At 32.1% G+C, this 15,105-nt stretch overlaps 1 protein-coding gene across 1 annotated transcript in view; it reads left to right on the forward strand.

The window, feature by feature from the left end:
* Positions 1-13,564, forward strand: part of LOC134696752 (calpain-15-like) — a 57,255-nt gene extending 43,691 nt beyond the window's left edge. The window contains exon 13 of the mRNA XM_063558687.1: positions 13,201-13,564. Coding sequence (XP_063414757.1) covers positions 13,201-13,381 — 181 coding nt within the window. The 3' untranslated portion in view covers positions 13,382-13,564. The remainder of the gene's footprint in view (positions 1-13,200) is intronic.
* Positions 13,565-15,105: the final 1,541 nt, after the last annotated feature.

The raw sequence follows: 15,105 nt of genomic DNA on the forward strand, positions 1-15,105 counted from the left end.
ATGAACTAATCAACCATTTTCGCTCAAGATGGAAACACGAATATCTGACGTCACTCCGTGAATTCCACCGTACATCTGGAAGAAACGAACAAACAATACAAATAGGTGACATTGTACAAGTACACAATGACACAAATCGAATAATGTGGAAATTAGCAGTTGTACAAGATTTAGTTCGTGGAAAGGATGGACTCATTCGATCAGCTGTTATCAAGAAATTACCAACCGTCCGATTGTGAAGCTCTATCCGTTGGAAATACGCAGTACACATGATGACAGTGAATGAACTTTTCTGCCCTGGAGAACTTTCTGCCCTGGAGAACTTTCTGCACTGGAGAAATTAGTGGATGTATAGACTGTTCAATTAACTACGGTTATTATATAGACTTGTGAAAGTGTTAAATTATTCAGACGTGAACAGTTAAAAAACTATTGAGAGACTTTAACTATGATTTTATTTCATTTTATTTCACAATTTACGAATTTTTCATAATGTATTTCAAATTTAAGTTAAATATCATTTTCTGCGGCCCCAGAATGTTAAAAATTGCGCTAATATTAACGTACCTTTTTGCGGTACGGCCGCTATCTTTGTGACGTCGCGTTATTGTTATACTTTATGGTGATTGAATAGAAACGTATAATGGCAGACGTAGTTATATCTTTATCGCCTTAGACTTAGTTAACTTACGATCAAATACACAACGCAACGCAATAATGAAAAGTAAAAAATAAAATAAACTGAATTCAAAATGGAAAGTCACTAATCAAATTGCAAAATTAAAAGCTCTAACACATCCAACGAATGGATAACAACTAACATATTCCTGACATGGTACAATTCTAGCAATACATAAAAAATTTAATGCAGTGTCTGTTTTCCCTAAATGTCACCTTTTACACATCACTAAGTAAAATATATGTAGGGGAAATTATGCATACATAATATATATATATATATATTTGTGAATTAAACTGAGGTGACATTTTGTTTTTCATGTAGGATGCTTATATGAATACTGGTTTTGATTCTTCATTTTTGGACCACAGATTTATCTTTTTTTTAGATTTCAACACAGACTGTGGAAACATACGATAACCATTTCACAAATGATGTCGGAAATGTTCCTTACGTCATAACTACAATCCCCTTCCTTTTCATGAATGTGACCTACCGAATTAGACTATTAGATTATACTACTGTATAGATTGTGATACGATATTTATATTTATCCGGTCGGGTCAGATATATTTTCAAAATTGTAAACGCGAGGATCGCCGAGCGTTTTGAATACTTTAAAACAAATTTACTGTCTAGGGTGGATAAGTATCGTATTGCAAAATATTTGCTGTTGTAACATGTTTCGCTCATAATTTTTATTTTAAACAATATGCAGACACATTTAATCCATCCTTTCAAAAGTTCTGTAGAAAGGTGTGTCCTTTATATGTGACATCATCAGGCCTGGTCGCCGTTTTACTCTTTGTGATAATAAGATATTAGTATTTAGAGGAAAGGCAGGGAAACTTGACGACGTAATCGAATTTTGATCAAGGAAGTAGTGTGATCAAACAAACTACACGTTGATAAATACAACATAATCAACATGCCAGGGAAAAAATAAATCGTGTAATAATTAGAGAAATATGTTTATCGCAAAGTTTAAGTTATGATAAAATACATAACAATATACTAATATTATTAATACAATCTTAGAAAACACGTCCGAGTCTTCTGACATCAGACTCGGACTTCAGCTGAATTGAATTTTAAATGTGCGTATTGTTATGCATTTACTTTTCTACATTGGCTAGAGGTATAAGGGAGGGCTGAGATCTCATAAACATGTTTAATCCCGCCGCATTTTTGCGCCTGTCCCAAGTCAGGAGCCTCTGGCTTTTGTTAGTCTTATATTTTCTAATTTTAGTTTCTTGTGTACAATTTGGAAATTAGTATGGCGTTCATTATCACTGAACTAGTACATATTTGTTTAGGGGCCAGCTGAAGGATGCCTCTGGGTGCGGGAATTTCTCGCTACATTGAAGACCTGTTGGTGACCTTCTGCTGTTGTTTTTTATATGATCGGGTTGTTGTCTCTTTGACACATTCCCCATTTCCATTCTCAATTTTATTTTTTGTTTTACGTAAAAAGTCAATACTTTGAATGTGTTTGTTAGCTTATTACTCGATAAAAAAAGTGTAACAATATAAGAATGGTAGTCTTTATTTACAGCACATGTCAGTCAGTATGTAGCTAATGGTAATATCTTTGGTTAGCTTGCTTGTTAGCTGAACCGTGAAGTCATTGTTAAGCAAGGTAAACTTCCCTCCTTTTAAAGTAGCTTAGTCCTACAGAGAGATAGATTTTTTATCTGTTGGGCTAGTCTATTAAAGGAGGGAAGTTTACCTTACCTAACAATGACTTCACGGTTCAGCTAATAAGCAAGCTAACCAAAGATATTACCATTAGCTACATACTGACTGAAATGTGCTGTAGTAGCATTCATTGCTTATAATTTGGGGCCATTTTTTTATTTAGGCTGATTTGACGAATTATTATCTCATATTTATGTCAACACTATACAGGTTCGCTCCGCTGTTCATTTGTACAACAAAATCAGTACACTCACTGCCAGATTAACGTTGACAGTTTGGGATACCATGTTAGAATCTTTATCACTGTATAGCCACAACAAAATTTGTCCATCCTCCTTTAGAGTAAGGTGAGAAGGTTTAGAGCCAGACATGATGGACACAGACAGTGCGTAAATACCAGATCCAGTTCCAGCTGTAGTTGGTTGAACCTTTAAACACCCGTACCGGAATTATATCCACTAGTGTCGGGATTGTCAACGACCACGTTGTATTTGACGTTATTTCCTACACCCACTGTTATTTTACCTAAAGGTTATGTCATTGTAAAGTAAGCTGAAAAAAAAAGATTTAAAAAAAATATATATATAAGAACAAACGAATACATAAACAAACATTAAGTATGAATTTAAAAATTCTTTGACTTTAATTAATGTATTAATAGGATATATATGAGAAGGTGGTAGATCAGCTTGTTTTTTCGAAATAACCTTGTCAACCTGGGCGAGTTAATGTTGACAACAATTTTCGACGGGTGACAATTTGCTCTCTCACCCGCTATTTTCATTAGAAATGTAACAAAAGTGACCAGATGTCTGTTAGTTATATAAAAAGTCGAAGAAAAAGACCTGAGGTCAAAACGGTAAACTTTTTTTTTTAGAATTATGAACAATGTATGTAGATTCAAGTTTATTATATGACTTAGTGGTACACATATGTAACACCATGTTTTTCTTTTATAATATGCTGATGCAATTTTGAAATTTGATAGATATATAACGAGTTTTATACAGACGTTGCACACGATGTTGGTACTTTTTAGCGTTACACGAAATTCCTCAAATTAAGTCGATTTCGACGATTTTGAAGAACGTTTTAGGCGTTTAAGAATATAATTGATGATGTTATTTTACTGTCGTAAATTTTGTAACCGATTTTGGTTTATCTGAAAATGCATAGTTTTCAAATATAACACAAAGTGGCCGTATAAACCTGTTTTTAAATGAATAATCATTTTATGCTTACATTGCCTATGTAAATTTTAAAATTATTTGTATGCACATTGAACGACAAATTTATGTGACGTATGAAAAAATTCTGACGTCAGACACTCAAATCAATCAATGTATTCGTAGATAGATGTTTTTGTGTTCTGTTAAATTGTTCCTTTTAAAATTGTTATACGATGATGACTGATGTACCCATATTTTTACTATTTTATTGTTTATTTAACGCATCAATGTAAATATAACTGAATTTGACTAGACTGTCATTAAAGTAAGAGGGTTAGCGCTATAGAACCAGGTTTAATCCACCATTTTCTACATTTGAAAATGCCTGTACCAAGTCAGGAATATGAAAGTTCTTGTCCATACGTTTTTGATGCGTTTTGTTATTTGATTTTGTCATGTGAATTTGGGCTTTCCGAATTGATTTTACTCTAAGTTCAGTATTTTTGTGATTTTACTTTTTAAAGGAGTTGCCAGTCTTTCTAGGCCATAATTGATAAATAAAAATCGGCAGAGGCTCGCATTAATGAATCATACATTCACTTCAAAATAAAACAAATATGCTATAAAAGCCATAAGATACCGATAATTTTTTTTTTATGTCTATCTCATTTGTTCAACATTTGAATTTAAACTTAAACTATTCCTTTCTCATACATTGGTTGTATGCAACTTAAAGATGTATTTTTATTTTCATTCGAATTAAACTGGAAACTATTAATAACGATATAAAATTAATAACCAAAGAATGACATATCAATTACGTTTTGCGAACGTTGGGACAAAACGGCTATACTTTTTGAAACGATCTAAAAACCTTTTTGCTTAACGAAAAAACTGTAATATAGTTTAAAAAGAAAAACAGAAATACTTTTACCGCCAAGTTTGATCTTATATGATTTAACTATGCTTATGTGATAAACAGGTGCTCAATTTCAAAGAAATACAACGTTTTTTTTCGTTGGGACAAGATGGCTATATTATTTGAAGTCATTGCAATAGAAATTATACGTATGGTTTCCGGCAAAAAAAAATCATGAACCAGGTGAAAAGTAAAAAAAATCTTTCAAAATATAAAAGATATTTTTCCTCTCAGATTTTTCCATTTCATGGTATAAATGCGCAAACCTAAAATACGAATTTATTTTTATGCTTATCTATAGAAAAATGGAATTGGTAACAACATTGTGCGTAACGTCACAGTAATTGCATTTTGATGCATGTCAAAGTTTTGCTGTGTAGATTTGTACACAATTGAGACACACTTTTATTTAAAAAAAACAAAAACTAAAGAAATTCCCAATCCTTTCTCTTCTAAAAAAAATATTTCAACATATGTGTGTAAAATAAGTATGGAATTACCTGATTTTAGTTCCACTTTTGTAATTTAAGATAATCATCATTAAATGTAAATATTCGTTTAAACCTTTAAAGCTCTTGTCCGGCAATTGTCATGAGTCTGGATGATTTGTATATTTTTGGGTGAAATTATTGGAACTTAAGTCATTTTACGTAACCATATTTATTGATTTATGATAAAGGCATATAGTTTAAATTATGAAGTACAAATATTGCCTTTCGTTCGGACAAACATTGTCTTTAAAAGACAAGATGAATTATCAAAACTACTTTTTTTAGTGTCAGTTCAGCAATTTGAATTAAAAGATATAAAGTTATATCTTAAAGCCGACATAATAGTGTAATCATTATATTTGTCACTCTATCATGCGTAACTTTATTCATTGATTAGTAATACCGACATGTACATTTCTGTTTATTTCATAAATGCGGGGAATTTTGGTTGTTTTAATAACCATCGTGGTGTATCAAAACTACGGATTATTAATGCAGGTAAATAACACAAAGTATTTTCTTACCTCCTATACATTTCTAGGAATGTGATTGCTTAAAATCGGCCTCGTGGAGACCGTGTATATTTCATATTATGTTAGTAGGGAGGCGGGGCTTATCTCATACACGGTTAGTAGTGGTGTTACATCCCTTTACATTCCATATAAGGTAATAGGGATGCGAGGCTTATTTCATTCACGGTAAGTAGTGGTGTTACGTCCCTTTATAAAAAACAAAACGGTACTGAGAAAAAATCGTTAAGGTTTTAACAGACGAAGAATTTGATGATTAAGATTGAAATAAATTCATCAAACACATTTAAACTTAACAAGTTGTTATTGTTGGTATGTGCTTTTGTAGGATCATTGGAAGTAGTTTCTTAATGATAGCAGTATTGAAGACTTGCTCATTTTGATAGGTCTAAATTTCACACGTTAAGATAGTCGGTAAGATAAATTTGTTACATAGTGTGGTAGTGACCTAAAACGGTATATATGGGGTCAATAAATTCCATATGAGATGAGAGCGTATTAGGTCACGAACACACTATGTAACTAATAATATTAGTAATTCGAATAAAAGACTACCATCTATTTTATTGTTAACCAATATTGCTGTCATAAAGCATGTTTATATTACCCTGAGAGACCGAATTTTAAATGTCATAAATATAGTTCTATTCAAAATAGGTATGTGATCATTTTTCATAATCAATTTGTTAGCTTATTAATATTTACGGGCTGCTGCATTTTAAAACAGATTTAAACTTTGCCTTCGACCAAAACGTTAAAGGACTTGCAGAATATGTTTGTTATTCAAAAGTGTATTCAAGTCAATTTCGATCTGAATAAGCAAATCTGAAATATTTGTAATCCAGTAAAAATGAATACCTTTTGTAATAATTAAATTACGAAAAAAAAATAGATTCTATCAAAACTTGAAACCATGATTATCATAGAATCTTACCAATACTTCCCCTACACATCAACACGCACAAAGATGGATGTGAAAATAGGTTTCATTAGCATTGCCATTGACAGGTGAAACGTGTATCTGAAATAAAGAAAAATGCTCAATTATAGTAAATAAATGTTCATTTTAACTTATTGGCGAACATCGTTTCGCCTTCAGGAACAAACCGTGCACGATTACATATATTGTTTTTCTGTAAAAAAAAAAAGTATCAACAGAAACACAGACATAAAATATGAATTTATGAATTTAAAAAGGGAAGCCCACAATACCTGACAAACGGACGAATGTAAAAGAGTGTTAAATGTTCAGTTTGAAGCGTTCAAAATGAAGGTAAACCAAGAACGACTCTTCTTCAGACGGATGTGTACTATTATCTGCAATAAAACCATTCAAAACACTCTTACGAAATACTCATATCGTAATGTAATAAAATATTAACATTTATTTTACAACATGAGTTCTACATTATAAATCATAACAAACAATACTGTCTTAGACATTTTATAGTCTTATGTCTGCTTCTATTATTCACATTGCGGTCTGTCGACAGAAGATGTTTGATATTCACATTCCCTTATTGTTTCGTTACAAATATGTTTAGCGTTACTGAATAACTTTTGTCTATGAATTATTATACAAGTATTATAATATTAGAAAAAGGAGCAAAAAGGTTTAAATCAATAACTATTCGGTATCGAGGAAAACTAATCGAAGATACAAAGATTATATTGTTTAACACAAGGGATGTCTTATTCTGCATCAAACAAAACATTTGCAAGAAAAAGACATTCCAAAATGGAGCAGGAATATTTTTTTTCGAGGGATGTGCAAAATCTGCCAAAATGAATATTAGACCAGGGGTACAATTAAAAAACCTTAACAAAACACAGCCACTTACCCTACTTACGGTTGTCATTAATTTATGGAATGCCTATATAAACAAAAACGCTCATCATTGTCAATAATTCTTAAAGAAACAAAAACGCTCATCATTGTCAATAATTCTTAAAGAAACAAAAACGCTCATCATTGTCAATAGTTTATAGAATTTCTACCAAAACACAAACACTTATCGTTGTCAATAATTGATAGAAGTCCTACCAAAACTCAAACACTTATCGCTGTCAATAAATAGTAGAAGTCCTACCAAAACGCAAGCGCTTACCATTGTCAATAATTGATAAAAGTCCTACCAAAACACAAACGCTTACCATTGTAAATAATTTATGGAATTCCTACCAAAACTCAAACACTTATCGCTGTCAATAATTAGTAGAAGTACTACCAAAACACAAACGCTTACCATTGTCAATAATTGATAAAAGTCCTACCAAAACACAAACGCTTACCATTGTCAATAATTTATGGAATTCCTACCAAAACTCAAACACTTAACGCTGTCAATAATTGATAAAAGTCCTACCATGAATTCTTACAGAAACACAAACGCTTATCGTTGTCAATAATTTCTGGAAGTCCTACCAAAACACAAACGCTTACCATTGTCAATAATTTATGAAATTCCTACCAAAACACAAACACGTAACGCTGTCAATAATTGATAAAGTCCTACCATGAATTCTTACAGAAAAAACAAACGCTAACCATTGTCAATAATTTATGGAATTCCTACCAAAAACGCTTGCCATTGTCAATTATTCATGGAATTCTCACAGAAACACAGGCACTTACCGTTGTCATCTTTGTATGGAATTCCTACCAAAACACAAACACTTACCGTTGTAAATAATTGATAGAAGTCCTACCAAAACACAAACGCTTACCATTGTCAATAATTTCATGGAATTCTTATAGAAACACAAACACTTATCGTTGTCAATAATTGATAGAAGTTCTACCATGAATTCTTACAGAAACACAAACGCTTACCGTTGTCAATTATTTATGGAATGCCTACTAAAACACAAACGCTTACCATTGTCAATAATTTCATGGAATTCTTACAGAAACACACACACTTATCATTGTCAATAATTGATAGAAGTTCTACCATGAATTCTTACAAAAACACATTTGCTTACCGTTGTCAATAATTTATGGAACGCCTACTAAAACACAAACGCTCACCATTGTCAATAATTTCATGGAATTCTTACAGAAACACAAACACTTATCGTTGTCAATAATTTATGGAATGCCTACTAAAACACAAGCGCTTACCGTTGTTAATCATTCATCCTGATAAAACACAAGCACTTACCGTTGTCATTTTTGTATGGAATTTCTACCAAAACACAAATACTTACCGTTGTTAATAATTGATAGAAGTCCTACCAAAATAAAAACGCTTAACATTGTCAATAATTTCATGGAATTCTTACAGAAACACAAACGCTTACCGTTGTCAATAATTCAATATCTCAACTGCACGAATAAACATATCCCAAAATGCGAAGGTTTGTGATAGTTTACAAGAGTCAGAGTGTATTCTGAATTCTTCAAACAATGGCAACATATATTCTTTAAAATTAGAAGATAAAAAACCTGTGCAATACTTCAGTGCTTTTGGGTGTTTCAGCAAATGAACTGTGACATACATTTGGTTCAATATTAATTAACGATTTTCGTCTTAACACCAATTAATTAACAAAAAAAAAACCATGAGAGCTAGCATCATATACAAAAGTTTATCCTCGAACAAGTTTGGAATAGACCATTTTACATTCAGGCAACAGCATACAACAGCATACAACTAGTTGTCAAATGTTTGCACAGCATATTGTTGACCAGCACGTTTTGATATATCTAAACATTCAAGTTGTTTTATAGTTGTAAATACTATTGCTATGGCAAGGTTTGGTATTTATAACCAGAGCATAGGCTACAGACGAAATTTCAGATTTAGCCTTTTGTGAGAACCGGTCCAAAATGAAACAATTTGTTCAATGGTTTCTGCAGAAAAAGGAATTGAATCTAAGTTTTGTCTCGAAAGAAGTCGCAGAAATACCAAAGACATGACAGATATATATCTGTTTTCGATAAACCAAGACACAATCTTCCCATAAACATAAGAATAACGAGGAGGTCTCTACCGTTCTGTTGGCTTGTCGAAAGGTAAACATGCCATAAGATTGGTATTCGAATCATTCAACGTCAAAGATCCTTCTAGTCCCCGTTTAACCTTTATGGAGCTTATAATGGCGTTTGGTGATTCTTTTTTATATTGAAATACAATTTCATGCCATGGAGTTAAATGTATTTTTTCCATCGATTTTTTCAGCATTTAAGATAATATTGTCTGGTCTCTCTCCTGTATAATACGACCACCTTTTCTAAATACAGCAATACCATTAGGTACATAGGATATGTCTTGGATATGTCTATTTACAAATTTGCCAAACAAGTCCGATATATGCGTACTTCAGAATGGGATGCCAAAAAAAAAAAAAAGAGTTTGGATTTTCAATAATCTTTTTTAGAGCCAAACTCATGGTGTAATTGTAATGACAAAGCTAGATGTAATGGGGTTATCCGGTTTATGTTAAAAGCAAGTATGCATTCTGTTTTTGCCAGGACCTTTCGTAGTTTGTCGACAGAGAGTTTAGAAGCATTACTACAATCTATAAATGAGCACAAAAATAACGAGGAGGTATGATATTCATTGAACTATAATGCAAAGTTAAAAATCCTCATTAAAGTTAATTTTTAAGAGATACTGACTTGGAATAGCTTTTAAACTTTACAGTAGGAAGTTTGAACCTTTTTATTCGGAAAATCATGAAATTATCAATGTAATCTAAATTAATAAATGTTGTAACCAAATTGTTTAAATAATACAGAGTTTGCTTTCGCTAAACTGAGTGAAAATGGACAAAATTTCGAAAAAACAAGAATGTGTCCAAAGTACACGGATGCTCCACTGGCACTATCATTTTCCATGTTCCATGGACCGTAAAATTGGGGTCAAAAGTCTAATTTGGCTTGAAAATTAGAAATATCATATCATAAGCATCAAGTGTACAAAGTTTCAAGTTGATTGGACTTCAGCTTCATCATAATTTACATTGACCAAAAACTTTAACCTGAAAATCCCGCTTTCATTTTATATGATTGGTTGACCGTGAAATTGGGGTTAAAAGTCTAATTTGGCTTTAAAATTCTACCCCTGGGGTGTCATTGATTTTGCCAAATTTAGCACATCTATTTACAAATTTAGTTTTTTCTGTGCTCTGTATCTTCGTTTGTAATTTTAAGATGAAACATGCATTGTGTATTATAAGCCTGGTATCTTCAATAAGTGTTAAACGTTACGATTTTGATAATATGTGTAACGAAATAAGACAGCAATAGGAATGTAAATCTCCTTTTGCCAACAAACCGCAATCCTAATCATATAAGCAGTAATGAGATGTGTTAGAATTTTAAATATCTTATATAAATTATAATTAAGTAAAACTGGTGGCTTCAATAAATGTACATTGCTTTAGAAATAACGATATTTGTATTTAGTGAGATTATTTATAAATAAAAAAGCCACTCGTCCGAAACCGTTCTCTATTAAACTTCATTTGTAACGCCAAAAGTCGAGTAGAAGACATTTTATTTACGTGTGTTCCGTTGTTTGATATAATCAGGAGTTTGGTTAGGTTTTACGGACTTCCCATTTTAAAATTAATTTTTGAGTTTCATATACTTGTTTAATTTCTTTACTGAATACGATGAATTTATGTTTGAACATATTCGTGGCCGATGTTTTCCTTAAGTTATTTTCTTTTTTGCAGATACGCTTATTAACTGTCACAGCAAATATAATGACACCCTTTTTTACATGCATCTTGTTTGTGTTGATGTGTCGTGCAAGTATTGGTTAGATTTAATCACGATCTTAAGTCAAAATGTACAAGTATGTTTGTATTGATAGCAAATAGTGTTTCAAGAAAAATATGCATTTCCTATCATGATTTTCTTGATAGAGTGTTACTGCTCACAAGGAAGCTATTAAACCAAGAGTTCCAAAAGGTAAAGTTGAAATCATCCCTTCGTAAATTTTTCGGACGCCATCACGAGTTGGTTGACCGTTATGGAATAACCGTTTCACAAATGATATCGGATATGTTCCTTACGTCGTAACTACAATCCCCTTCCCTTTCATGAATTTGACCTACCTAATTAGACTTTTTACCGGATTTGTAATCACATAAGCAACACGACGGGTGCCGCATGTGGAGCAGGATCTACTTACCCTTCCGGAGCACCTGAGATCACTCCTTGTTTTTGGTGGGGTTCGTGTTGTTTATTCTTTAGTTTTCTATGTTGTGTCATGTGTACTGTTGGTTTTCTGTTTGTATTTTTCATTTTTAGCCATGGCGTTGTCAGTTTGTTTTGGATTTATGAGTTTGACTGTCCCTTTGGTATCTTTCGTCCCTCTTTTATGATGATAAATCTGACTAAAAATACTATCATGAACTTAACAAGCAAACTGTTGTTCGAAGGACTATTTAATTCCGTCTTCTCTAAACAGATAATTTATCAATTTAATAAAAACACTTTATCATGTAGATGCGAGAATCAGTTACAGTGTATTCCCTGATGCAAGGATGGTCGGGTGGTATGTATGTAGTGGAGAATCGGTCCCCTAACAAATCCATACATGTGCAGTGTGACTGTAAAGGGAGTACTAATATTGTATCAACCAGAGGCACCCTGACAACTATATATTCTATACCTCCACTTCATAGGTAGGTTAGAGAGGACATAATAAAATAGTAAGATTAGTATATATTTAAGTCTTGTTAGGGCTATCGTCGAAAAAAGAGAGTTTTTCATGTGGGCAGAATAATCAAGAAAGTTTTTGGTACGACTGATAGATTTGGCTTACTAGTATGCACTTTTTAGAAATGTACTTTGGACAAATACAAAGGCTAAATGAAATGGAAAATTGAAGACCATTGAAAATAATTTATTCCGAAAAGTTTTGACAAAAACACATATTGAAATGGACAATATTACTGAATATTTTCAGCTTTATGATACACAAAAACAAACGTTGCAAGAAATACAATAGAAACAGGTGTATATAAAATGAACTTTGAATCAACACTAATATAACAAAAACATGTATTAACAAATTTTATTTAGAAAATGAACAAATTGAATGATATTCGGATGAACAGGTAGCAATATATAGGTTATCACCTATAAAAAAAAGGATTATGCAGACCTAATTTATAAAAAATCAACCTCATTTTGAATAGTTTATGATTTTTTTTTAATTCAAATATAATAAAATAAGTCATACCAATAACCCTAAAGACTTGGAAAAATAAAAGATCAGCAAACATCATTCAATAATTAGAGAAACCCATGTGTTCGTATGGTAAATGATATAAAGCCAAAACAAGAGACAACTGATGGCCTGAATTTAACTACTTTCTTTAAAGCAATCAAGTGCCAGACGACAATCAATACCATCTGACAATCTTGTGCAGGCTTAAGACAGTGCATAACTCAACTGTGTTAACAATACGAATTAGAACATCAAAACTAATGTTTGTAGTAAAGTGTATGCAAGTCAAATCCATCTTATCTGTTGATTCTAAATTTGGTTGGTGATATTCTTTAGTTTTCTATGTTGTGTCTTGTGTACTATTGTTTGCATTTTTGTCCTTTTTAGTTTTAGCCAGGGCTTTGTCAGTTTATTTTCGATTGATGAGGTTGACTGTTCCTTTGGTATCTTTCGTCCCTCATATATTCCAATATCCTTTTGCATTAAATAGTACTAAAGAAAATTTTATATATTTATTTTAACAGACAAGTTATTATGATTTTAACACAACTGGAAAGTACAGTATCCTTCCATGTATCAAGAAGACTTCTCCATCGAATGAACTTGACACCAACAGGACTTGGAAACTGGGCACCAGCTGGAGTTAATCACGAACCATATTTGACATTAGATGTAGAAGGTCTTCATGCACCAAGACCGTTGTAGTGAAAAATTTGAATAATAAAGTACCATATATAAACAGTTAAACATTCGTTAGAAATTACTGTAAACCGTTGTCTCAGTTTACCTGTGAAATTCAAACAAAGGATGCAGTTAATAGACAGGGCTTCTTTTCTATGATGCTTATCTGTTAACTGCAATGTGGAATTTCATGATTTTTTTTTCACGAATAGCGGTATTAAATGATTTGTCACACGAGTAGCGTTATTAAATGGGCGTGAAATTGAGAAGTACAACATCAGCAGAAAAATCTGCTTAAACTTCAAAGAAACATTGGGAACCATATCACAAATCAGCTCAGATAATGTAATTGTGCAATAATTTATAAAATTAGAATAAAAACAAAACCATAATCATTTGATATCATTCCAATCATATTTGCAAAAATCAAATTAGTAGTAGTGCAAGATTGGGTGGATTTGATTCAGATGATTCAAAAGAGAAGATTTTTTAAGGAAGCAAACTCAATTGACAACTTTGGTCATGAAACATATTCGAAGACCTTTTTTTTTGCTGTAAACAGTTTATCTTTATCTTAGAAATATTTAAGAAAATAACCGAAAACTGCAAAATTTCATTAAAATCATCAATTCATTGCAATTAACTAAGTATGAGATATCCGATTTTGGCTGATAATGTCGGAGCAGGTAGACCTCAATCTAATAAAAACTCAATTTCTTGTCCGATTTGCTATAAATACTATAGTTTTCGAGATTTTTTTTATAGATACAAGTCAATATCTGCATTTTACCCTCTGTTCTATGTTTAGCTATGGCAGCCATATTGTTTGAGAAAATGCCAACAGAAAATAAAACAAAACCTTAAGTTTGGTTTAATTCGGTTAAGTAATTTTTAGAGGAGAAGTAAGAAAGCATGATAAACAATTTGTGAAAACAATTTGTATAAGATAGTCTTTTAAGGGGCAACTAATAATGTTTGGGTCACTGGACATTTTTTGTCATATTAACTTATTTGTAGATATTTCTTTGCTGAACATTCTTGCTCCTTACAGTTTATCGTTCTCTTGGATACTACTCATGATGATAATTAAAAAAGTGCAAATTTTCTAAAGAAAGGCAACAGTAGTATACCGCTGTTCAAACCTCGTAAATCTAAGGACAAAAAACCAAAATCGGCATAACAAACTAAAACTGAGGGAAACGCATTAAATATAAGAGGAGAACAGCGACACAACATTAAAATGTAACACATACAGAAACGGACTAAGCATTAGACAAAATCCGATGAGAATAACAAATAAAAGTTACCAATTAAGTGACAGCAACTCAAAAATGTCTTGTCAGATCAATCTAAAAATTTCAAGGCTGATAAAACATAATCTAATCATGTTCAGGGTTTGCATTTACCCCTTTGTTCTATATTTAACCATGCTGTTCATGTTTTATTTATCAAACAGTAAACAAAACACAGCCTGTAATCTTAATACCCTTAGAATCATTCAGCTTAAGTCTAGTTGGAATTGGTTCAGTAGTTTTAAAAGAAAAGATCTTTCCAACATGCTACAACCGACAGCCGACGGACAACAACAGATCCCAAGCTGATACCAATTAAGTGATGGCTATAGCTCACATTTCCTTTCAGTGAAGATGAGCTAAATAGTAGGCAAACATTGAATTGTGTATTTTCTTGACAGCAATGATCGCAGGCGAGACACATAAATCTGTAAATCTGACAAACTCCGAGGAAAA

This window comes from Mytilus trossulus, chromosome 14 (genome assembly GCF_036588685.1).
Source record: "Mytilus trossulus isolate FHL-02 chromosome 14, PNRI_Mtr1.1.1.hap1, whole genome shotgun sequence".
NCBI classification, from domain to species: Eukaryota; Metazoa; Mollusca; class Bivalvia; order Mytilida; family Mytilidae; genus Mytilus; species Mytilus trossulus.